General features: G+C 36.3%; 2 protein-coding genes across 2 annotated transcripts in view; both read left to right on the top strand.

Annotated features, from left to right (window-relative positions):
• The window catches only part of LOC127855923 (uncharacterized), a 41322-nt gene extending 23883 nt beyond the window's left edge, over positions 1-17439 (top strand). Inside the window, exons 9-15 of the mRNA XM_052391837.1 lie at positions 4399-4461; positions 10954-11145; positions 11898-12069; positions 12494-12608; positions 13123-13349; positions 14494-14601; positions 17279-17439. Coding sequence (XP_052247797.1) covers positions 4399-4461; positions 10954-11145; positions 11898-12069; positions 12494-12608; positions 13123-13349; positions 14494-14601; positions 17279-17439 — 1038 coding nt within the window. The remainder of the gene's footprint in view (positions 1-4398; positions 4462-10953; positions 11146-11897; positions 12070-12493; positions 12609-13122; positions 13350-14493; positions 14602-17278) is intronic.
• A 1950-nt stretch (positions 17440-19389) lies between these two features.
• The window catches only part of LOC127854413 (centrosomal protein of 192 kDa-like), a 41658-nt gene continuing 36888 nt past the window's right edge, over positions 19390-24159 (top strand). The window contains exons 1-3 of the mRNA XM_052389433.1: positions 19390-20280; positions 21282-21404; positions 23161-23288. Of these exons, the coding sequence (XP_052245393.1) occupies positions 19395-20280; positions 21282-21404; positions 23161-23288 (1137 nt within the window). The 5' untranslated portion in view covers positions 19390-19394. The remainder of the gene's footprint in view (positions 20281-21281; positions 21405-23160; positions 23289-24159) is intronic.

Here is a 24159-nt window from a genome sequence, read left to right as displayed (position 1 = left end):
TCACGGAGACAATATTGTAGAAGACAATATTTCCAGCGTAGCCGAACAATATTTCGGCATCGAAGTTATATGGATGTCGCCACTTCTCACGTAGGCGTTAATGAACCTACTGATCATATCGACGTTCTCCATTTCATTCCTTTAGGAATATCATGTCTCCATTCCAGGTGTGATGGTTCTTCTTATGGCATCCACACATGTTGCAGTCACAGAGCCGTAGTTGTATACGCACACTAGTTCGTTTAATATTCAGTCTTCGGGATAAGCTGTTCTTTTCTCCACTACGACTACAAGGACACTTATGCCTATTAATACTGATAATCTACCGTTGTTTTCCGGTTAACATTATCAGATGACTTCGTGGATGGTCATTCTTCTGCACCAGATATTTCCATTCTGACGCAGTTATATTATACCGGTCCCGATCACCTGACATCGGTCACCATTCATCGGTCATATCACCGATCACTGATCACCGGTCAGAATAAGTGATGTCTCATCGCCATCGGATTGGATTTTTATGCACGATCTTCTTTTCCGAGCAGTGCTTGACATTGATATCAGACCATATGGATTCCACAATTTTTCAGTCTTTAACTGGTAACGTCACCGGTCTATTATGACTGGTCCGTTCACCGGGCTACAGTTACCGGTCATTGACCGGTCCGGTTCGGTCACCAGTTACCAATTACCGGTATTCCACTGTGTTTTCATCGGTCAATTTTTAGTATCACGGGTATCGTCTACATTACATAGTTGTATACCCCTGGCTATGATTGTATTGAATACTATATTTTATGTATTCAACAATCTACATGACTTTTTGTGTTTTTCAATACTGATGTTCTACTGGCGACGGTTACCAAATCATGCTATATCTGTTATTTGTACTTCTATCTCAACCGGCTACATGCAGACTACTGGTCTTGCAGATAGATCGGCTGAAGTGGGCTCGGAGACTAGCATTGAGGTCGAACATTACTATTTGACCTCTATTAATTTATGTTCGAGACCCGAAGGATGAATTGTTTTAACCGCCTTTACCTGTAGGCTACAGACTTTGCAGTCAGTGTCACGGAACAGTTGGGACACATTAATGACGCTAGCAGGATTAGCAAGACGACATTTGTATCGACTTCTGCTTTTCTATTGCTCCTACGGCAGTGCATATTTTCAAGCTACTGGAATCAACAAGAGTTCTGATACATAGGATTGCCTATCAGATTGACCGCATAGCGGCTACAGTCTTGTAGATGGCTTAGGACCTATTGAACTCGGATCTTAGATCCTAGGATCTGGAGGGACCTCATCTTAAAGTTATTCTTCTATTACACTTCTGGCCATAACAGGCCGTCTTCCTATAACTGGTCGTATTCCTTTCGGAATTCGTCCGGGTTAGAAGTCTTGAAGTAAATGGATTAATCAAGTCAGAATTTAAGACTTCCATGCATTCTACCGGCAAGCGTGGACCCGCTTAAGGTTACCCCTAGGGTTTTCACCTTTTTCTGCCATCACACCTCCGATTCCGGAGGTACCACTATCAATCATATTTCCGTACTTCGCAAATCGATGACTTCGCGACCTGTATTATCCAGGATTTTAAAGGCGCCTGTTATTGGTTCAAGAAGAGGCTATATTCTGTAGATAGGTCATAAACTTATACATGTTAAACACTGTCCTATTCTACCAATTTTCAAGTGTGTTTGGAGTGGGAAAGTTCGGCTTGCCGTGGTTTCTTTGCCTACCCATTCTTGACAAATGGTTGCGGTCACCGGTCGGTATTTACCGGTCCGGTCACCGGTCCTTCTGCTGAGACGTCTTTTCTTACGTCCGTTTCAGCTTTATTTTTAAGATAATTGTATTAATCTCGGGATTATTTAATGACACAGATTTCCATCTTTTTGTCATTATTTACCACTATTCAGTGGTGTCTAGACTAGAAGATTATCTTGGCAAGAATATAGTTTATTCTACCACAACCTTCCTTACATCTTGTGAGCAGAGAAGGTTATGGACGATCACATAGAACAACGTATCTTGTTTTTCTCAATTATGTGGTATCCTAATGAATATCACCTGCACATCTACATCTTGAAAAGCGAAAATTCTTTTTAGCTGTTTTTCATTTACAACACATTTTCACGATTCCTTTGTGATGGTTTCAACTATCACACGTCGGTCGTGGTTTACTTACAGACACGGAGGTGATCATATTATCACTCCTTGTAACTGGAAATCAGGAACTTATTCGTTCTTTGCAAGAACAACAAATTTTCTCTATCGTCTTTCTCTTACCAGGTCGTCTCAACGCCCTGTTGGACGTTTTGTCCTGCAGTTCTTTCTTTCGAATTATTTTTCCGTTGGGTTCAATAATGTAATTGCGCATGCGCGGCAGTGAAGTTGCAGACGAGTTGCATGGTGTACATAGTATATCAAAGAATGTTGTTTATCATCAAACGCTAGTAATTAGCGTTATACGATCGTATATCGCATTGTATACCGGTATGCTGAACAACGTCAATAATGCAGTTCACAGAAATCGATCCTGCAGGGTGTGCGATTGTTATACATTCGTCCATTGACATAAACTGAAATATCTTGCCTTCTTGGTGAGTTTTTGCAATAACTGAGTTTTTGCCATAATTTCATGCAATATACTTAATGAACCATGGGATTATGGTTCTACGACCTTTTAAGTCTACTGTACAATTATTTTCAGGAAACTTCTTCACAGGTCAAATATCATATCTCAGAGAGACATATTTTTACTGATCCAAACATGTGCCACTTCATGTCTGGCCATTAATAACTTTTAGTTATCTCTACAGAAGAGCGTTTTTTCTGTTAGAGTTTCAATCCTTGTTACTTGTGCAAGGATAATTCCATCAGAACTGTATAAAGGTTCTAGGGAAATTCATTTTTTTACTGGGTATTTGAGAGCATAGTTATTACCTTAATCACTCTGCTAGATACATAGAGGTTTTTCTCATCTTTTTCTTGATGATAAGAAATTTGTTCTTTTCTTCATCAAAGGATAGAGATTATGCTTTCGTTTACCTTGTTTTGTGTAAGTCATCGCAACTCTGTGCTGTCTTACCTATTTTGGAACTGATCCAAACTATGGAACGTCAACACTATGTTTTTCGTTCCTTTACCTTCTTAAGCGGTTTTGACTTGTGTTACATGTTGGGATGCTTAATGAGCTCCCTATGAACCTTTTTCATCAGGCTTATTAACAGTTCCAATATAATTTTAAGACGGTTTTCCTTCTTATTATGGCTTTTACCATACGGAGAAGTGAAATTCATGCTTTTTCTGTTGAATACGACCAATTCCAGTTGGATCTATTGTCGTTTTCACTTTGTTGTGTCAGCCAGGATTCCTTGCGTAATATCAAGTCCTCTATATGGCTTCTACCTTCAAGTTTCCAAGTTTTTCTTAAACTGGTAGTCATGAAGATGAGGATAAACTTCTTTGGGCAATCAGGGCTTTGAAGTTCTATCTCAGCAGTGTTAGTCAGAAGTCCATTCGAGGTTCTCAAAGACACTCTTCATTTCCCCAAAAAAGGGGGGGGGAGATGTGTCTGCGGCTTCTATTTCTCGGGGTTAGACCTCGACTAAGGAAAGTTAATCTTATCCTATCTAAGGATTCATTCCTTTTTAGGATCTGACCGCATGAATTAAGAGCTCTGTCTGTTTTGTGGGCATATATTAATCACACCCCACTTTTTGACGTGCTCTAAGCTGTTTACTGGAGGAATCCGACCACCTTGTCATCTTTTTATCTTCGTTTTCTGAAGTGCCAACAATACAATTTGTATACGTTTGGGCTTGTTGTGGTTTCACTAACGGTAGTGTCTTCTTTACGACATAGACATATTACTCTGTCCGAGAAGTCATAATTAATACCGTTTTAACGAAGATTACTTGATATCATTAGCTGATAACCCTATTTATGGGTTCTACTGTGTTGGGAAAATATATACGAACCTTCCCACCGCAGCTGCAAAATCAGCATACGATAACAGGTCAGTATTTATGACATTAAAACAAATTTTTTTTAATAAAATTCATTTTAATTATTAAATACTTACCTGTTATCGGTAAGTCCCACCTCCCACCCCGCTATTCGATTAATATTTTTTGTATATATATTGAAAGAATATTGAGGGTTGGTTACCGATTTTTTGCTAGGTTGCATTGCACTATGTTTAACCTGGCCTGTATTACGGTATTGAGGTGGCGGATTCCCAGTTAAAATTCGGGATGAGTTATTTCCCCTTGGAAAGTATAAGCATACGATAACAGGTAAGTATTTAATAATTAAAATGAATTTTATTTAAAAAAAATTGTATTTCTACCAGATATATGTATAATATGAGTCTATCTATATTTGCAGGGTCAGAGAATACGCCCTATGGGAGATGATTTACTCTCTGATCTCAGATTCAGTAGATTTCCTGTAAGAAGTGTTCATTTTTACACTAGTCTTGTTCATTAATTGTAAGTTGTACAATTGTATGCACATAAGTAGTGTGTTTGTTCTTTAAATTGTACAGATTCATACCCTCACTCCCCAGTCCACCACCCCCTCAGTAGTAATCCGATTTTGTTTTTGCCTTACATCTAGATAGCGCATGGACCAACTGTCATGCAAATAGGTATGTTGGTTAATTGAGATTACAGGAAGATGCCTATGGATTTTATGATGAACATTTCAAGGGTCAAAGTTACAGGGGCGTGTAATAGTTTCCACACACTCTCTCAATTCTTAGCCTGCTAGGCCATGCAGGAAGAAAGATCCTTATCAATTTGCATATTAACAATTAAAAGTTCAAGGTTACAGAGGCATGCAATATTAAAATATTTCTTAACAACTGCACATATTGGGTGGATAGGCATATATGTTTTACAAGATGAGCTGACAGCTTTTACATTCAAATGTTTGCTAGCATCACATAGTTTTACAGCCTGTGAGCGCAAATATTAATTGTAATCTTGAAGATTTCCTTCAATGCAGTACTATATTCAAATTGCTCATTTATTTTTGTACTAAGGTAGTTAAAAAATGTACGATATTTTAATTAATGACAGGGTTGTCATTATTAACCGATTGCCGATCGAATTCATCGGTTAAAATCGCCAGAAAATCAGTTGTTTTTCTCGAATCTTTAAAATTGCGATCGAAAGTTTTGATAACGCAAACCGACAATAATTAACGAGGAACAAAGACCTATAGATTACACAGATTGGAATCTCTCGTCTCCGCTATAGTGATATGCGATAATATCTATCGGCGGACGCGGGTCACGTGACATTGATTTTGGAGATGCCGGTGTACCTGTAGATTATTCCCTGTTCCAGCTGCTGTCGGCCATTTTCTTATAAAGCAAACAATTATTCTTCGTAATTAGTCGTTAATATTTGATGTCGTAGGGTATTCTGAGCATGATCTGGTTAGTTTATATTATTTTGATATTGTTATTAACAATATTAATGTGTTAATTAGTGTTTTTAGCGCTCGGTTGTCAGTTTGCAGAGCAATGAATGCCTGAAAGCGCAACGTTACGAACTTAACGTAGTGAGCAAAGTCGGTCTCCGAAAAAAGACATATTGAATATTTTTTGTGTGATAAGAAATAAGTATTTATTTTCTGTCTTGATAATTCTTTAGGTTTTGGTAGTTATTATTCTAATTAAATATTAATTTATCGGAATGTGAAAGAGAACACTGGATTCGTTCATTTTCGATAATTTTTGAAAAATTGAAAGGCCCGAAGCATTTTTCTATAAACTTCTTCATTAAGCATCACATATTGATAACGTAAGATTTTTATGCTAGGTGAGATGTTAATCTATGAATGATTTATAAAAAGTAGACGAAAATGAGGTATTTTAAAGGATTTTGCCTTTGTACTATTTATACTGTTATTTCATTCAATCAAGTGGTTTGTATTTTGTTGAAACACTTTTCTATTTTATTTCTCATCCCATATATTTGAAGTAAGATTTTTATGCTAGGCAAGATGTTAATCTAAGTATAGATTTAAACAAACTTCAAGAAAATATTCAATTTAAAGGATTTGGCCTTATACAATGTTGGTACAATTTTAAGCTCTTTTCTTCTGTTGTACAATATTGCTGTCAAACGTGTTTTTGTTCTAATTGATAAACTTTTTCATTTTTCATCCCAAACCGATAAAGTCAGATTGTTATGCTTGGTGATATGTAATTCTAGGTATGATTAATAAAAAGTAGACGAAAATAAGTCATTTTAAAGGATTTTGCCTTTGTACATTTTGTACAATTTTATACTGTTATTTCATTCAATAATTTTTCACACCTGTCGCCAAAGTGGTTTGTTTCTTTGTGAAAACTTTTCCATTTCTCACCCCATATCGTTGAAGTAAGATTTTTATGCAATATGTTAATCTAAGTATAGATTTAAACAAACTACAAGAAAATATTCAATTTAAAGGATTTGGCCTTATACAATGTTGGTACAATTTTAAGCTCTTTTCTTCTGTTGTACAAGATAGCTGTCAAACGTGTTTTTGTTCTTTTTGATAAACTTTTTCATTTTTCATCACAAATAGATTAAGTCAGATTTTTATGCTTGGTGATATGTTAATCTTGGTATGAATTAATTAAACTGTAGGATAATGTTCATTTTAAAGGATTTTGGCCTTGTACAAAGATGGTACAATTTTAAGCTCTTTTACCCTATTATACACACATGTTGTCAAACGTGCTTTGGTTCATTGTGAAAAACTTTGTCATTATTCACCTCAAATTGAAGAAATAAGATTTTTAGATTTTTATTCTGGGTAATATGTTTATCTTGGTATGAATAAAAGAACTAGATGAAAGTACAATGTATGGGTTTAGATTCTCATTTAATATCTTATTTTATTAGTATTACCAGTTTTCCTGTCAATGTTACACATGCAAGTTAATATACAAACATATTTTAACAGATAGCTGTGAGCTTACTATTAAAACACAAAAAGCTGTGAGATGACTATAAAAACCACAAATTGTCATTGTTAAAAGCGTAAGCAATAGCAGAGCACACGTTATTAGTTTCAATATTCCCATACTGATAGTCCTGATGTTAAACTTCTGGTACAGACCTATAGTCCCAGTTTATTTCAAATTACCGGTATTCAGTGACTTTAAAGCATCTCTCAGGCTGGCGGATGTTTTCTTTTCATTTTTTGCACTTTTCTCAGTTTTCTTATTTATTAGTTTTGTAATTGCAAAACCTCTTACAGTAAGAAATATATATAGTCTTGTATTCTCGTGAACAAATTGGACACACATATATATCTTTCTTATCAACACTAACACTATGTTTATCAGTACAAACAGAGTCATTGTCAGTATAGTCCCCTTCAAAAAGCTCATCAAGGTCTAAATCACTATCACTCCAAGCGAAAAAATCAGGGTCTCTGTTACGCGACATGATTGCACAAATGATACAGAATTTAAAAATGTAAAATCCAAAATATGTACTAGTATGTCCAACTTATAAGATACACAATCGAGAACAGCCTTTTTTTAAACAGTTTTATACAGCATTTCATTGTGTTTATAACGTACTATTATAAACAAGTATATTAAAATCTAACACATTCACAACAAAGACTTACCTTAATTGGACATCACAATGACATATAAAGAATGAATTCGCCGGCCGCGGCCACTGATCACACAATTAAAATCAATCAACAACGCAAACTGATAATTGAAGTAAGAATCCCTTCCTTTAATTAATTCTCAAGAGTAAAGAAAAAACACACAAAGCATCTTCAGTTCGCTAATTGATCCGACGATTAACACGCGCGTGAAATGTTTTTGTTTTTTTCTTTTCGCGAAATCCTAGCCCACGATACTGAAAGCTTAATTTAATTACCAAAAGAAAAAAACTGGATTACAAACAAAACTTTAATAACCTATAACTCATGAATTAAATCTCAATAAAAAGAGAATTAAACAATTGAAAAAAATCTACACAATCAATATTGAAATAAGTCGAACTAAAACCGTTTTTGGATCGAACGATCATAGCATTTATTATACTGTAATGTTGTTTTAATCAGAGACCTAGATCTATGTGTCCACATATATCTATCCTTTTTGAAATAATAATATTTTATAAGGTTTTAACTGTCTGAAATACCAAATTATACAAGAATATTTTATCAGCAAAAGCAAAGACCTATAGATTACAATATATTGTAATCTATAGGTCTTTGGCAAAAGCCTTTCAAATAAACTATTCAACAGCATTCTCGCCGCGATTTGGAAGTTCTTAGCGCAATTGCTTCAATGATCGCGGCATTATGAAGTTTTATTGTAGGTAAATAAAATCGAGATTTTATAAAAACATAATTACTCATGTTTCTATGAAACTTAATTTTATGAAAATCGGATCAGTTTTTACCAAGTTACAGCCGCCTTTCTACAGCGCCGTAACATTTTCGCATAACTTTTCTCGATAATCGTAGCCGTTGCTACTGACGCGTCGCTATCTTATCGCAATCGTGATACACCGGCTATCTCCGGACTACTCCGATTGATTCATGGAATAAATCGTCTGCTGATCCCAAGTGTTCTTATCAGTTTCTCGACCACGTGACCCCGCCGAGAGATAGCCCGATAAGGCGCGAAGTTTCCAATCTGTGTAATCTATAGGTCTTTGACGAGGAATAATCGTAGTATAGTAGAGCGACGCCCGGTCATTCAGTCAGTCCATTAACGCTGCTCATTCTCAGCAAGTGGCCAATATTGATTTGTCCAGCTGTCAATCAAATTCTTCTTGGTAAGCACGTCAACCAATCAGCGCTCAGGCAGCCGAATACACACCGACCCCACGTGAAACTGTATCAAGTAGCTGCACATTTCACAGATTATTACTGACCGTAGCTCGACGAATGTAGCACTGTAGAGCGTAATTAACTAGATTTTTTAGTGAGAGAAAAGGTTTCCACATATTAAAAAATGCTCTTCGATTTTCTACCAAAATAAAAGATATTAGCGACCTCTGCCCTACGAAGTTGTTATTCAGCATCTAAATATTAAAGTCCACGCTTTCCCCGAAGAAGAATGACGTGACGTTATACATGAAGTCTAATTTTGGCATGATTTTATCTGTACATGAAAAACACGAGAAATGTGTCTCTGTTGCTAGAATTTTCTATTCTAAATTTTCAGTGAATAATGAAATCTGAAAATGATTTTGGATAACACATTTAAGTAAACGCATTTGAAAATACTTCAATTAAATAATGCATTTTGATATACAAATGGTCATAACGCATAATGTAATAAGTAGGTAAATATGCATACATATAGGTCTACATGCATGAATGACCTGACAAGTTATATCACGATCCGGAATGAAAAGTACTCGGTAAAATTTAAAGAAAGACGCGTTTTTATTCTCAGAAATTCACTTTCACTTTCTCAAACTTTTGTGAAAGGAGGTACATGTAACAGTTTAGATTGAGTCGTTGATTTGTCGTAATTACTAAATATAAACGGTTCTAAATGCTCTCAAATCGCGTCACGTGATTCACGCATGTTCAATGGGAATTCCCCAATCCCACAATTCAATTTGTATATGCACTTGCGTTCAATGGCGAACGACATTCATCGTCAATATTGGCCATAATTTGGTTTTGAAAAAAAGAAATCGTAATAATACTGGATTATCGGGTAATGGATAGCATTGGAACAAGCAATGATCTATCAATATAACATGTTTTTAAATTGTACAGTATACTTAAAATGTGAGAATCTTAAAATTGTCTATTCTTTGTAGACCTCATTTTAACTTTTTATGCTCTGAGAATAGCAGTATTTTGTCCCTAAAATGTCTAGAATTCGTTTGCTTTGCCCCCAGACCCCCCTACCAGGGCCTTGACCTGGACCTTGACCCCCGGCCAATCGTTTACTATTCCAAAATAATCCTTTGTTTACAATCATAATGACAACCCTGTAATGAATGAAATTTTTGAATAAAAAAAAAAAAGATAAAACATTTTTACATCATTCACTCAACTGTCCCTAAAAATATTCATACCTTCAGGGGTGCTTCTGCTATTTAAAAAAGGCCATAAAACAGGCCCAATAAAAAACGTACCCGACCCCGAATGATCGGGGGTATATTGTTTTTTGGCTGTCTGTCTGTCAGTCAGTTAGTCAGTCATTCCTTCATTGCTTCGCCGTGTGTCCCAAAACTTAAACCTTGGTCATAACTTTTGCAATATTTAAGATAGCAACTTGATATTTGGCATGCATGTGTATCTCATGGAGCTGCACATTTTGAGTGGTAAAAGGTCAAGGTCATCTTTCAAGGTCAAATGTCAAATATATGACTTCAATGTGGCGCAATAGGGGGCATTGTGCTTCAGACAAACATCTCTTGTTTTAGAAAGAAATGTCTTATGATTTCTATTTCTCAATTTGATTTCAAAAACATCTAACAAAGTATGCAACTGTAATTTTTATTGATTTTGTTCTCCTTATTTGAATTATTATAAATAGTTATATTAAATTAGTTTAATCAGTTGACTATTCATGTAGATTGCTTTTTTTCCCACAATGGCCAGGAAAAGGCATGATATGTGATTATTTGTTGATATAAAAAAATCCCAATCTGGTCCATTTTGTTGATAAAAATTCCAAAATTTGCCATTTTATTAATTTAAAAAATCCCAATTTGACCAGACTCCTTTTCCCAAATTGGCTAGGCAAACCCCAGCCATGGCGTAGTGGGTATGGTGTCTGCCTAGCGATCAGAAGGTCATAAGTTCTATCCCCTCTGTGGGAGCGTTCTTTGGATCTCCCTCAAAATACCAAGTACTGGTTGAATCCAGGAAACAGGGCATTTAAATAAGCAATAGACTTTGGATGCAATACATAGCTTTAAACGAAACACATACCTTCAGAGTTTCAATGGGTCGCAGAAAGAGGTGGACAGTCGCCTCAGTTTGCGCTACCTGACCCCCATAAGCCCCGTTGAGGACTCTCAGACAGCCGCAAGCTTTGACGTGGATGAGATCCTAGGGGCCGAACACGAGTTCGACCCTGGGAACAGGCTCGAGGCCTCAGGCTTCAATGCCGATGATGCATCTGCTCTGGTAGGGTTTGATCTGTCCTTGACCAACTTATTGATATTTCATCTGCTAATTTAAATTTTATTTTATTTTCTTATGCAGTTGAACTTCAATGAACTCTTTTACTGTTCAGATGCTGATTTATGGTATTTGGCGTATTTTACAGTTGTACATTAAAGGAAGAGAAAGTATTTCAATTTTTGCTGAATTCTTTTATCAAATTACAGACACATTATTGATTCATCAGTATATAGGATGTTACTTTTTTATGCCCCCGGATCGAATGATTGGGGCTATATTGTTTTTGGCCTGTCTGTCATTGTATGTGTCTGTCACAAACTTTAACCTTGGTTTAACTTTTGCAAATACTTTAATAATATTGAAGATAGCAACTTGATATTTGGCATGCATGTGTATCTCATGGAGCTGCACATTTTGAGTGATGAAAGGTCAAGGTCATCCTTCAGGGTCAAATATATGGCTTTAAAGCGGCGCAGTAAAGGGCATTGTATTTCTGACAAACACATCTCTTGTTTTCACATGATTTTGACATACTATTTTTTAAATAATTGCAACTTAATAAAGATTATGGTTTTAGAAAAAAATTATCATCAGATAATTTTGCAAATAAGAAGTCAGAATAGCTTCGTATCAATGTATAACTAGATCTCAACTTTTTAAATTTAAATGTGAAGTATAAAACTGCATGTAATACATACTAAAGGTCAGTTTATTATCCCATATATGATCCCAGTATACTTCAATTACTGTAACAGGGTCTCAAGGTCACCCAAGGGTCGAATCCATTTGTCCAGAAGTCCAGCTCATTTGGCTGCTTTGGTCTTGGGTTGGGGCAGGGCCTGGAGGAGGGGTCCCTGGGAAGTGATGACTCTGCCTTTAGTGTGGAGATGATGGGATCCTTTCCCCGCGAGGACAGGTCTGCTCACGGTGAGGGTAAAGGTCACTGTAAAATAACTTCATACATTCTTAGTGAGATAGGTATTCAATATTTCAACAAGATTCATTTAATATGATGGTGATTGCAAATTGTCTTTATATTCAGTTCTCATTACCATTTTCATCATACTTTCTATGATGAAATCAGAATGCTAAAAAAGGGCCATGTTGTTGTTATTTTGTCTAAGTTATCTCTATTAAATGAACAGGATGATAAAAAGTGCACACAAATCTTGACCCGTGCGTTATGACACACTCTTTATAAATTTGAATGGCGTGTGTTCATTTCAAGCTTGCTATCAATTTTGAAATGAGTTGCGTCTTAAATGATGCAATAGCGAACAACTTCAGTGCCTTCAGCGCTTTAATTTTTAATTTCGTTCTGAAAAAAATTCTCACACATTTCTTTTATCAGAAGTTGACTGGAGCCTCTTGCAGCCAGGCAGATCCAGTTCAGGCATTCTGGGCAGCCAGGAGATGGACAGAATGGCACTGGGAAACAGAACTGCTGCATCTGGGAGTCCTGACAGGTATGTACAAGTCTCACGTAAATCTTCTCACTCAGAAGCAAAGTTAAAATGGCTGAGTTACTCACAGTCAGTTCCTGTTTTATGCTGTTTGCTGCTCATCAGTATCTTGGGGTTGGAAATGAAGCAATTATAACTTAAATCTGGTAAGAAAGGGCTTAAATTTAATTTGGTTTTCTAAAGGACTACACATTCGTCGAAGTGCATATCTGAGTGCTAAAAGGTTAACAACTCTGTGAGTTAATAAAAACATTCAAAGATGAAAATGTTGTCATTCTGTATTTAAGTGACAATCTTGATGAATATTGGTGACATTAATTGTATATTTACATGTACTTTAATGTACCATGGCATTTCCATCTTGCCTGTAGTTTTGAATTCAAAATTATTATTTGACCTACATTAATTTCTTTGTATTTCCTTAATTTACTTGATTTTCTAATTTGATCATTTTTAAATGCAAGTTTCCAGCAGTGATTGGTTCCTTGGGTTGCATGAAAACTGTAAACAATTTCAGGAGCAGTGATAGCCCATTCCGTCAGTCACAGCTGTTATCCCGGCCCAACATGGGCGCCTACCCGTCTACGAGTTACACTGCTCCATCCCTCCCCACGACCTCTAGGGCGCCCTCAACAGGGCATGTGGCTAGTCAACACTCCAGTATGAATACTTCTGAGAGAGGGGGCAGGACTAGTGGAAGTAGTGACACATCGGGTCCAGAGTTGAAGAAGAGCCAGGAAAATGGTATTGCTTGTTTATTGCACATATTATTTGTCAACCTACATGTATTCAACAGTATTTCATTCATATTCCAGAAGTCACTTAAACTATGAATTTTTTTCATGTAAACTGCTGTACACATTTGTTATTAAGTGCACTTACTTATTATGCCAGTAATTGAAAACTTCCTAACTTGAATTAGAGGCAGAGACCAGAAATGCTACAGAAATGATTTTATAGCAAATGCCCCTGAATATAATGTGGCCAAGCTGGCAATTGGAACTGTGATCCCTGCATTTTAATTCAGCAGCTTACACATGGAACAACATGGAAGTAAAAGTTTAGGTAATAATGTCTGAAATGTATATATTGCAAAGTGTTGAATTTAAAGTTTGAACTCATTGATTTGCTGCTCTTGTTGTGAGATAATTCTTTGCTGTTGTATTTACATTTTATAAATATTTACTTTCTTGTCCCTTTGTCAAAAAGCTATTTGCAACTAGTCAGTGATGCAAGTATATACCTGGTAGCCAAAAAAAGTCCTGCATTTATGGTTCTGGACAACACCAGTTCTTTTTATTTCCCAATATTACAGCCTCTTACAGGCTGCTTCACAATGGCAAAAAGTAACATTTTTCCTAAAAATTTGACCAAAATTTCCTCAAAAAGATGCAGAACATTCCCAATAAACTTAATAATCATAAATTTTTTTAGTTAATTATACAGGGATATGATTCTGTAACACTTTATTACATAACTTAAAATGCAATTAAACATTCACTTATAAACAATTGGAATACTGTTATTTATAATCATATCAATAATGTTTCATTTTCCCTATGGCTTGGTTTATTCCGATATGTTTCCCAATCCAAAAGGTACAGGCTGCAAGATATGCAATTAAACATTCACTTATAAACAATTGGAATACTGTTATTTATAATCATATCAATAATGTTTCATTTTCCCTATGGCTTGGTTTATTCCGATATGTTTCCCAATCCAAAAGGTACAGGCTGCAAGATATGAAGCCAAAAAAATTCATTGAACCCTGACAATTCAGATTTCACAACCCCTTCTTTTGTTTACTGTACTGTGATTTATAGGTACAAACGATACTATTTCTAACCCTATTCTCAGTCATTCTATATCTATTTTATATTTGCAGCTGAATTTACAGTTTCCCAGACATCAAGTATTGCTGCCCGCTCAGATGATGTGTTTAAGAAGCCAACCATGCCCCCACCTAAGGCTGCAAACTTCTCAAAATCTGTGGGTAGGTAATTAAGGTTGCAATAAACAAGCTTAATTGAGTTCACTGAGGGAAATGTGTATGGTGTGAAACAAAAATCTCTCGCCCAAGGCTCAGCATGAACGATTGTTGGATATTCCCTGGCAAGTAAGAGTTGGATGCATTCATTCAATTTCTTTTTGATTTCAAATATCTGATGGGATTAGTATAAAAAGTATTTATAACACATGCATTAGTACTTTCTGAGAAAAAGTGGTACGGGAATATTAGATGGGCTTTCTAATTTCTAACATGTTTCAAAGTATGTCACTATAATGCATTGGATTATAAGACACATACCGGTATAACCTATAATGGAATACTCCCAAATATGCATTCAGACATTTTAATCCATTCAATTATTTATTCTGTCTTACATTTGTTTTAAGATCAAAGTTGCTGTTAATAATATTGGCATTTTAATATTTGTTGACATTTCTCAACTCCCACTTGATACTTATGGTCCTGTTTAAGGAACATCTAAGTTTGTTATTGGTGTGTTTCAGAAGAATATAATTTAGATATTTTAAGTAACTTGTGCATATGGATGATATTTTATAAGCATATCAGCAGAGTTGCATTCTCACATTGTTATCATTTTTTTGAAAACATGGCAGTCTAAACCTGGACAACTCTTTCTTACTAGACTTAATTTTGGTCTAAAAGAGACTCCTTTCACCGCTTACCACTATACGAATTTTCAAGCATTTATAGTCCCTCAGAAAGTTAAATTTAATTACAGTAGAATTGCAATAACTTTAGCTGGCGATTTATTAAAAACTTGCGATTACTCGAGCATTAAAGGAAGTCCCTAACATTTTCCTTTAATTTTCATATAAAAATAGCCGCAATAATTCAAACATGCGATTTTCGATAACTCGAGGACGTGTGCTGGTCCCTGAAAGGATTCACGTGTTTGCTATTCTAATAGTATTCTTTGAAAGAAATGGAAGAAAATGTTAATTTTAGAAATTCAGCAGATGACATTTTAGCAGACGACAAATTTCCCAGCATGCAAATGGTTATGTAAGTCTTTTGGTCTCTTGATTCTTAGTTCCACTGTTAGGCAGTTCCACTGTTAGGCAATCAGTAGTAACTTATGTTAGTCTTTTGGTCTCTTGATTCTTAGTTCCACTGTTTGTCAATCAGTAATAACTTATGTTAGTCTTTTGATCTCTTGATTCTTACACTGCAGTGCTCAAGCTAGGATTTGAAAAGGACAGTTGGCGGGCCATTTTGTCAAAAGGGCACTTTTGACACGCAGTATTTTGTCAAATGGGCTGTTTCGAGCACGCAGGCTTATTTGGAATGCTCCCTGTTGCATATTTAATTGACCAGATTGACAAAAAAAATAAAAAAATAAAAATTATAAAATACTGTGTGTTTTTTAAATTATTAGATTATATTGATTAAAATATCACGACTGGTATATTACATTACTTGAAAAAAGTTCTTATTTTCAGTATATTTGGTAATAAAAGTTTGCGATGTGAAATTGAAAGTACATCGTGAAACTGTAAATAAAACGCAAGTAGATTGATCATTTTATATATAAAATATATACAATTCACTACGCATGCACAATTTGCATTCCTGGGTTTACCATGTGATGATGATGATCAATCTACTAGCGTCATTTATAGTTAAGTGGTAGTTACCTGGTAGACATACCCAGTAAAATTTATCACCAAATATACTGAAAATATGAAAACTTAACAACTTTTAAAGTAATATACCAGTCGTGATATTTAAAATAATATAAACTAATAATTGTACAAAAACGGTATATTAGACCTTTTTTTGTCAATCTGGTTGACTGTCCCTTTAATTTTGATGTTATTACCATAATTAAGCAAAGCATTTGTGATAGCATCAAACTTAAATAACTTGAGTAAACTTCAAATTGGTTGCGTTTTCAATACGCATAATAATGAATTTCTGAGCGTTTTTAAACATTTAAATTGGGTGACATACGCAGATACGCAGCTTATCTGGAGCACTGCTATGTCCAATAATTCTAAAACATGCTTCAGCACAGTTGAGTTCATACTATTAAGCTTTAATTGACTTAACTAAGAGAATAAGAGCTTTATAAACCATGTTGTTGTTTTTTTAAAGATTGTTAGTTCACCTCTTGAAAAAGAGATTTTGGCGGTAAATGCTTTGTTTTGGGCAGTTTGGTTAGTTGCATTCATATTGATGTATCAGAATGATTCTTAGCTGTCACTCAATATGGAAGTTGTTTGCTTTTATCATGAACGTTATATGCTTAAGCAACATAAAAAGTAAATAATCTCTTCGACTGCACAAGTAACTTACATGTATGTGACTAGTGCTACACGTTTGTTGTTAGCCTGTGTGTTAATTGTAAAGAAACATATGAGTCGCGTTTTGAGAAAACTGGACTTAATGCATGTGCGTAAAGTGTCATCCCAGATTAGTCTGTGCAGTCCGCACAGGCTAATCAGGGATGACACTTTCAGCTTTTATGGTACATGTATTTTTAGTTTCAAGGAAGTCCCTCCTTACCGAAAATCAAGATAAGTTGGAAAGTGTCGTCCCTGATTAGCCTGTGCGGACTGCACAGGCTAATCTGGGATGACACTTTACGCACATGCATTATGCCCAGTTTTCTCAAACGCGACTCATATGTTTTTTCCAGCTACTCCCATAAAGGCTGCCAGTACCGATGTACAAGATCAGACACTGACCATGGACTCATTGACCGCTGAGTCTCCTAAGGCCCTTGATTTTACCCTGTCCGCTACACTGCTGGGATTCAAACCTAATCTGAATCCAGGGTCAAACATGGATTCCGGTTAAGTTTTGCGTTTAGGTCCACTTTTCTCAGAAAGTATCAATGCTATTGCATTCAAACTTGGTACACTTACTTACTATCATGAGGGGACTGGGCAGGCAAAGTTAGATAACTCTGGCGTGCATTTTGACAGAATTATGTGCCCTTTTTATACTTAAAAAATTGAAAATTTTGGTTAAGTTTTGCGTTTAGATCCACTTTTCTCAGTAAGTATCAATGCTATTGCATTCAAACTTGGTACACTTACTTACTATCATGAGGGGACTGGGCAGGCAAAGTTAGATAACTCTGGCATGCATTTTGACAGAATTATGTGCCCTTTTTATACTTAGAAAATTGACAATTTTGGTTAAGTTTTGTGTTTAGGTCCATTTTATTCCTTAAGCATCAAAGCTATTGCTTTCATACTTGCAACACTTACTAACTATCATAAGGGGACTGTGCAGGCAAAGTAATGTAACTCTGACTGGCATTTTGACAGAATTATGTGCCCTTTTTATACTTAGAAAATTGAAAATTTGATTAAGTTTTGTGTTTAGGTCCACTTTATTCCTACAGTATCAAAGCTATTGCTTTCATACTTGCAAGATTTATGAACTATCATAAGGGGACCGTGCAGGCAAAGTTATGTAACTCTGACTGGCATTTGGACGGAATAATGGGCCCTTTATACTTAGAAAATTGAAAATTTGGTTAAGATTTATGTTTTGGTCCACTTTACCCCTAAAGTATCCTAGATATTGCTTTCATACTTGGAACACTCACAAACTATCATAAGGGTACAGTAAAAGGACAAGTTGCATAACTCTGGTTGTCATTGTTACGGAATTATGGCCCTTTTTTGACTTAGTAACTTTTAATATATGGTTAAATTTTGTGTTTCGATCCACTTTACTTCTTAAGTATCAAGGCTATTGCTTTCAAACTTCAAATACTTACATGCTATCATGAGGTTACTGTACCTGGCAACTTGAATTTTACTTTGACCTTTGAATGACCTTGACTCTCAAGGTCAAATTATTAAATTTTGCTAAAATTGCCATAACTTCTTTATTTATGATTAGATTTGATTGATACTTTGATGAAACTACTCTTACCTGACATACCACAATAGACTCCACCTAAACCATCCCCCGTGCCCTCCCCCCCCCTCCCCCCCCCTCCCCCCTCCCCCCCCCCTAATTTTTTTTTTTTTTTTTTTAAGATCATCTCACAAATGATCACCACACCCTCACACTATACCCCCACCCCAACCCCCCCCCCCCACCCACCCCCCCCCCCAATTTTTTTTTTTTTTTAAGATCATCTCACAAATTACCACCACACCCTCACACTATACCCCCCCCTCCCATTTTGTTTTTTAAAACTGTTATGTTTGAAATACCGTCCAACCCTCTCACCCAATCTATGATCTTAAAAAAAAAAAAAAAATAGACTCCACCTAAACCATCCCCCGTGCCCTCCCCCCCCTCCCCCCCCCCCCCCCCCCCCCCCCCCCCCCCCCCCCCCCCCGGATTTATTTATTTATTTATTTTTTTTTTTTTCGCTTTTTTGGAAGATAATGTAATACATGTCCACAACCCCACACTATACACCCCTCTTCACTCCACTCCTCCCTCCTTTGTGATTGAAAATGAGAGTCCCTTCACCTTTAAAAAGAAAATAGATGAGCGGTCTGCACCCGCAAGGCGGTGCTCTTGTTTTCAATATCACATCAGACAGTGTAAAAGTGAACATTTGAAACTTAAAAGTTACTGTAGTATTTTATTCATAGTATTATGTCAATTGTAGTATTATATGTATAATGTTTAAACATACAATTGTATTTTCAATATGTGATAATAATGCTTATCATTTTATTTTCAAAGTCTTACATATAGTTTAGGGGTTTGTTCTGAAACAAAGAAAAAATGGAATGTAATAAAAAAAATCTCACGCACTATTTTCAGCCAAACTTAGCATGGGTGAGCTGAGTATGATGTTGAATAACACAGGGATCAGTATGAACAAGGTTGTAGCTCTGCATGGCTCCAAATCCTCCAAAACAAAATTGCCTGAAACTCATACAAATCAAGGAACAGAGAGTAAGTTGTCACCAATTGCAAAGAAATCACCGCCAAAATCTTCCCAGTTGCCCATAATGAAAGGTTCTAGCTTGAACAGAAGTTTTCCAAAGGTGGGAGATAGTGAATCTTCCATGCTGAAGAGCAAACGTCTGCGTAAAGGAAGCAGTTGTGATTCTAGATTTAAAAGTGGCTCAGTTGGGGATAGTGCACCAGAGGTTGATAGGCCTAGTGACGTTTCTTCTGCGGAAAAGACCCCTAAAAATACCTCCCCTCGTTCGTCCAATCAAAGTGAAAATGATCTTTGGTCATCGCCGAATTCGTCTAGCTATTGTGCCAACAATACGGGACTTTTTGACAGACTTGATGAGTTCAAGATTTCCTTTAATTCTGGTGCTGCCCAGCAGCATCCCAATTTGAAAACGGTTGAAGACCGGGAGAAAACCCCACCCGCTGATGGTGAGGACAGAAAGGCAAACATCTCAACAAACATTCTCATGTCCAAACCAAAACCCAAGTCAATGGATGAAGAAAAGGCAACTAAAACGAACTTGGTAAATAGTGTGAATTCGAATCCAACAATAAAACAGATAAGTGATAGGGAAAATCTTGGTAGGGAATACAGCCATGAAGTTCTCGATAGAATTTACAGCGCTGATGCCCACGGTAGCTTCCAGTGTATAGAGCAGACTCAGCTCGACGACCATTTCACAGCCCTTCACAGTCGGGAGTCTTTAGAAACGGAGTGGAATACCATAAGAAGGGAGACTGTGGATACAACACGTAAGTTGTGGCTGAAACCCAGCAAAACTGATACAATGTGAAGAAATTCTGTGTTCTACAGTAAACTTGGCTCTTGAAAGTTATGACCCAGGCGTGAGGGCCGGGGCAGGTTGCTGTGCCCTGCTGTTAAAGTTTAGCTGGAGCACTACATAACCTGTGTTTTTTTATCCCCTGCCAAAGTCGAAGGGATATAGTAATGGCTTTGTCCGTCAGTTTGTTTGTCCATTGGTCTGTCTGTCAAAAACTTTGGATGGCTATATATCAGATACTATACAAGATATCAACATGAAACTTCCTGGGTGTATACATATCAATAAAAAATGCTATGCACAAGAACTTTAACCATACTCTTACAAAAAAATGAGTTATTGCCCTTTGTTTTTGTATGATGTAGGCTTCAGGGCTATATCTAAGATAACATACACAATTTCAACATGTTACTTCATGGGTGTATTGATATCAATGAGGAGAATGGCCATGCTTAAGAACCATAACCCTATACTTTCTTAAATTAGAGTCATAACTCTTTATTATTTTTGTATAATTTAACTTTTCAATGCATTATCTCTGATAACAATACTATATTTTATCATGAAACTTCATGGGAGTTTGGAGATCAATGAAAAGATGTGCCCTGCACAAGAACCATAACCCTACACTTTCTTAAATGAGAGTTATGAACCATATTTAATTCAACCAATCTAAAAGCAGTTCTGAAACGGAAGTTTTATTAGTACTCAGTAACTTAGAAAAATTCAATATTTGTCTCCAATTTTTTTCTCGCTTCAATGGCAACTATACCAATTTATACAATTATGTGATAAAATGGCAATTGGCAGCCTCTGCAGAACACTGAGTGCTGTTTACCTTTACCAGTAATTATGATATTTTCACTCACATGCGTTAAAGGTTGGGATTTCCCTATTTTTGGTGATAGATTTGCATTTATTACCTGGGGTTGATTTCCCTTATGTTTATATTTTTATTAACATTATTTTCAGGTGGAGATTTTTCTCGTATCAGTGATATTCAGATAGGGTTGGTACCCCCACCAACAGCTCAATCTACTCCCTTTCCACCATCAATAGCCAAGTTTACAGATTTTTCTACCACAATTTCATCAAGTAAGTGTTGAGCATATGCATTGGTCATTTTGATAAGGCTTAAAAAAAATACATTAGTATTTTTTGCCAATTTTCTAACTAATTATACTTATAAACTTTCCAGGTAAGGTTAGCTCAATGAATTTACCTCCAGCCCTAAAGTTTCTATCTCAAAATATACCGGTACTCATTAACTTCCTAGGTCCTGAAGTTCCTATCTTTAAATTTACTTATACACTTCCCAGGTCCTTAAGGTTTTCTAACACCTTCAATTGTTTTTATACCCCCATTACCGTTAGTAATGGTCACTTAGTGTGTTTTAAACCGTAAATTTGTCCGGACCATAACTATGTCATTTATCGTTAGATTTTAAAATAACTTTGTACATTTGTTCACCATCATGGGACGTTGTGTCGTGTCAAAAAAGTACGTCAATATCTCCAAGGTCTAGGTCACACTTGGATTTCAAAGGTCAAAAGCTTGTCCGTGCCATAACTTTATCATTTATTGTGAGGTTTTAAAATCATTTGGCAAATTTGTTCACCATCATTGGATAGTTTGTCGTGCGAAAGAATTACATCGATATCTCCAAGGTCGAGGTTACTCTTTGAGTTCAAAAATCAAAAATGGCCATAAATGAGCTTTTCCGGGCAATAACTAGGTCGTTCATTGTGAGATTTTAAAATCATTTGGCACATTTGTTCACCATCATTTTACGGTGTGTCACGCGAAAGAATTACGTTGATATCTCCAAGGTCAAGGGCACACTTTGAGTTCAAAGGTCAAAAATGGCCATAAATGAGCTTGTCCGGGCCATAACTATGTCATTCATTGTGAGAATTTAAAATCATTTAGCACATTTGTTCACCATCATTGCACGGTGTTGCACGCGAAAGATTTACATCGATATCTCCAAGGTCAAGGTCACACTGTGAGTTCAAAGGTCAAAAATGGCCATAAATGATCTTGTCCGGGCCATAACTATGTCATTCATTGTGAGATTTTACTTGGTACATTTGTTCACAATAATTGGACAATGTGTCATGCGAAAGAATTTTGTCAATATCTCCAAGGTCAAGGTCACATTGCGAGTTCAAAAGTGATAAATGAGCTTGTCCGGGCCATAACTATGTTATTCATTGCGAGATTTTAAAATGACTCTGTACATTAATTTTGTTCACATTCATTGGACGGCATGTCATGCGAAAGAATTCAAGAGTGCAAATGTCAAAATGGCCATCAATAATAATGGCATAATCATTCTTAAAAATCGCCATAAATTAGATTCTCTTGTTTTGTGAAGACAGCATGCAAAATAGTCTGTGTCAATGCGGTGGGAGTATACGTCACGTCTGTGACAAAGCTCTAGTTATATCTGGAAATTGGGTGCATTACTCTTTGGAGCGTTTAGTTTTAATCACAGTAATCTTTGTGAGATGAAACCATTGTTTATTACCACAATACATGGCTATTAATCCAACAACACAAATGTAATGGTCTATTGCCCTCAGGCATTCATCTGCCAGGTTATATGACCTTAATCCGGTCATAAAAACTGCATGATCGAAGTGACACCAGATAAGCAAAAACAGAGCTAAAATCTGGTAAACTAGGGCTATGAAATATACTGCCCAAATATTCAGGGTAATTAATAATTGACAAAAACCCGAAAGTCCAAAAATGTCAAGAAAAATATTAATTTGGTAAAAAAAGTGGTGTCCGAAAATTTAGTATGTACAAAAACTTATAGTAATTATGGTACTCATACTCTTCCCAGGTAAGGTTTGCCCTGTGGATGCACCTCCAGCCCTTAAGTTCAGAGAGGCCTGCTGTGTGGGGATATCCAGGAAGGAGCTGCTGCCCCTCAGGAACCCCACCGACAGATGGATGGAGTGTTTCATAGAGGTGTGACCTCGTATTTTTGGGGTAGACTGTTTTCAGGTTGTCAGTTTGTGAGTCTGACGCCTGTGAGAGGTATCAAACCTTTTAAACCTAGGTCCCAAGATCTCTTTGATGAGATATGCAGTGCACAAGAACCATAACTGTTGTGCCCTAGTTTTAAAGTTATTGCCATTTGTTATTGGTTTTTTATAACCTCAAGGAGGTCATATAGTGATTGGAACGACCGTCTGTCCGTCTTTCCGTCAAACTTTGCGTTTAGGTTTCGCATTAAGGTTTCGAAAAATGCTCATAACTTCTATGTCCCTTTACATAGCAACTTGATATTTAGCATGCATGTGTATTTCATGGAGCTGCACATTTTGAGTGATGAAAGGTCAAATGTCAAAGAAATTACTCAAAGCGACACAGTAGCGGGCATTGCGTTTCTGACGTCTCTTGTTTTTTTTAATTAAATTTTGTCTGGAGCATATCTCTAAAAGTAAAAGAGGTGTTAACTTTAAACATCATATGTCTCATTGAGGGCTTCTGCAGTGCGCAAGAAGCATAACCCTTGCTCCCTTGTTATCCCCCGCCATAGGCGGAGGGATATTGTTTTGGCTTTGTCCGTCAGTCCATCCGTCTTTCCCTCCGTCCTTCCAGAGCCATATCTTGGCAGTGCTTTGGCGGATTTCATTGAAACTTGGTATGAGTATGTATATGGATAAGAGGACGATGCACGCAAAATGGCATTGTTCACCATCAGTTAATTACAGAGTTATGGCCCTTTGTATTTTGAAAAAAATGCTTTTTTTGTGTCTCCAGAGCCATATCTTGGAAGTGCTTTGGGGGATTTCATTGAAACTTGATATGAGTATATATATGGATAAGAGGAAGA

The sequence above is a fragment of the Dreissena polymorpha genome, chromosome 13, assembly GCF_020536995.1.
Source record: "Dreissena polymorpha isolate Duluth1 chromosome 13, UMN_Dpol_1.0, whole genome shotgun sequence".
Taxonomy (NCBI): Eukaryota; Metazoa; Mollusca; class Bivalvia; order Myida; family Dreissenidae; genus Dreissena; species Dreissena polymorpha.
The sequence above is the reverse complement of the archived record's forward strand: the minus strand, read 5'-3'. Positions and strand labels throughout refer to the sequence as shown.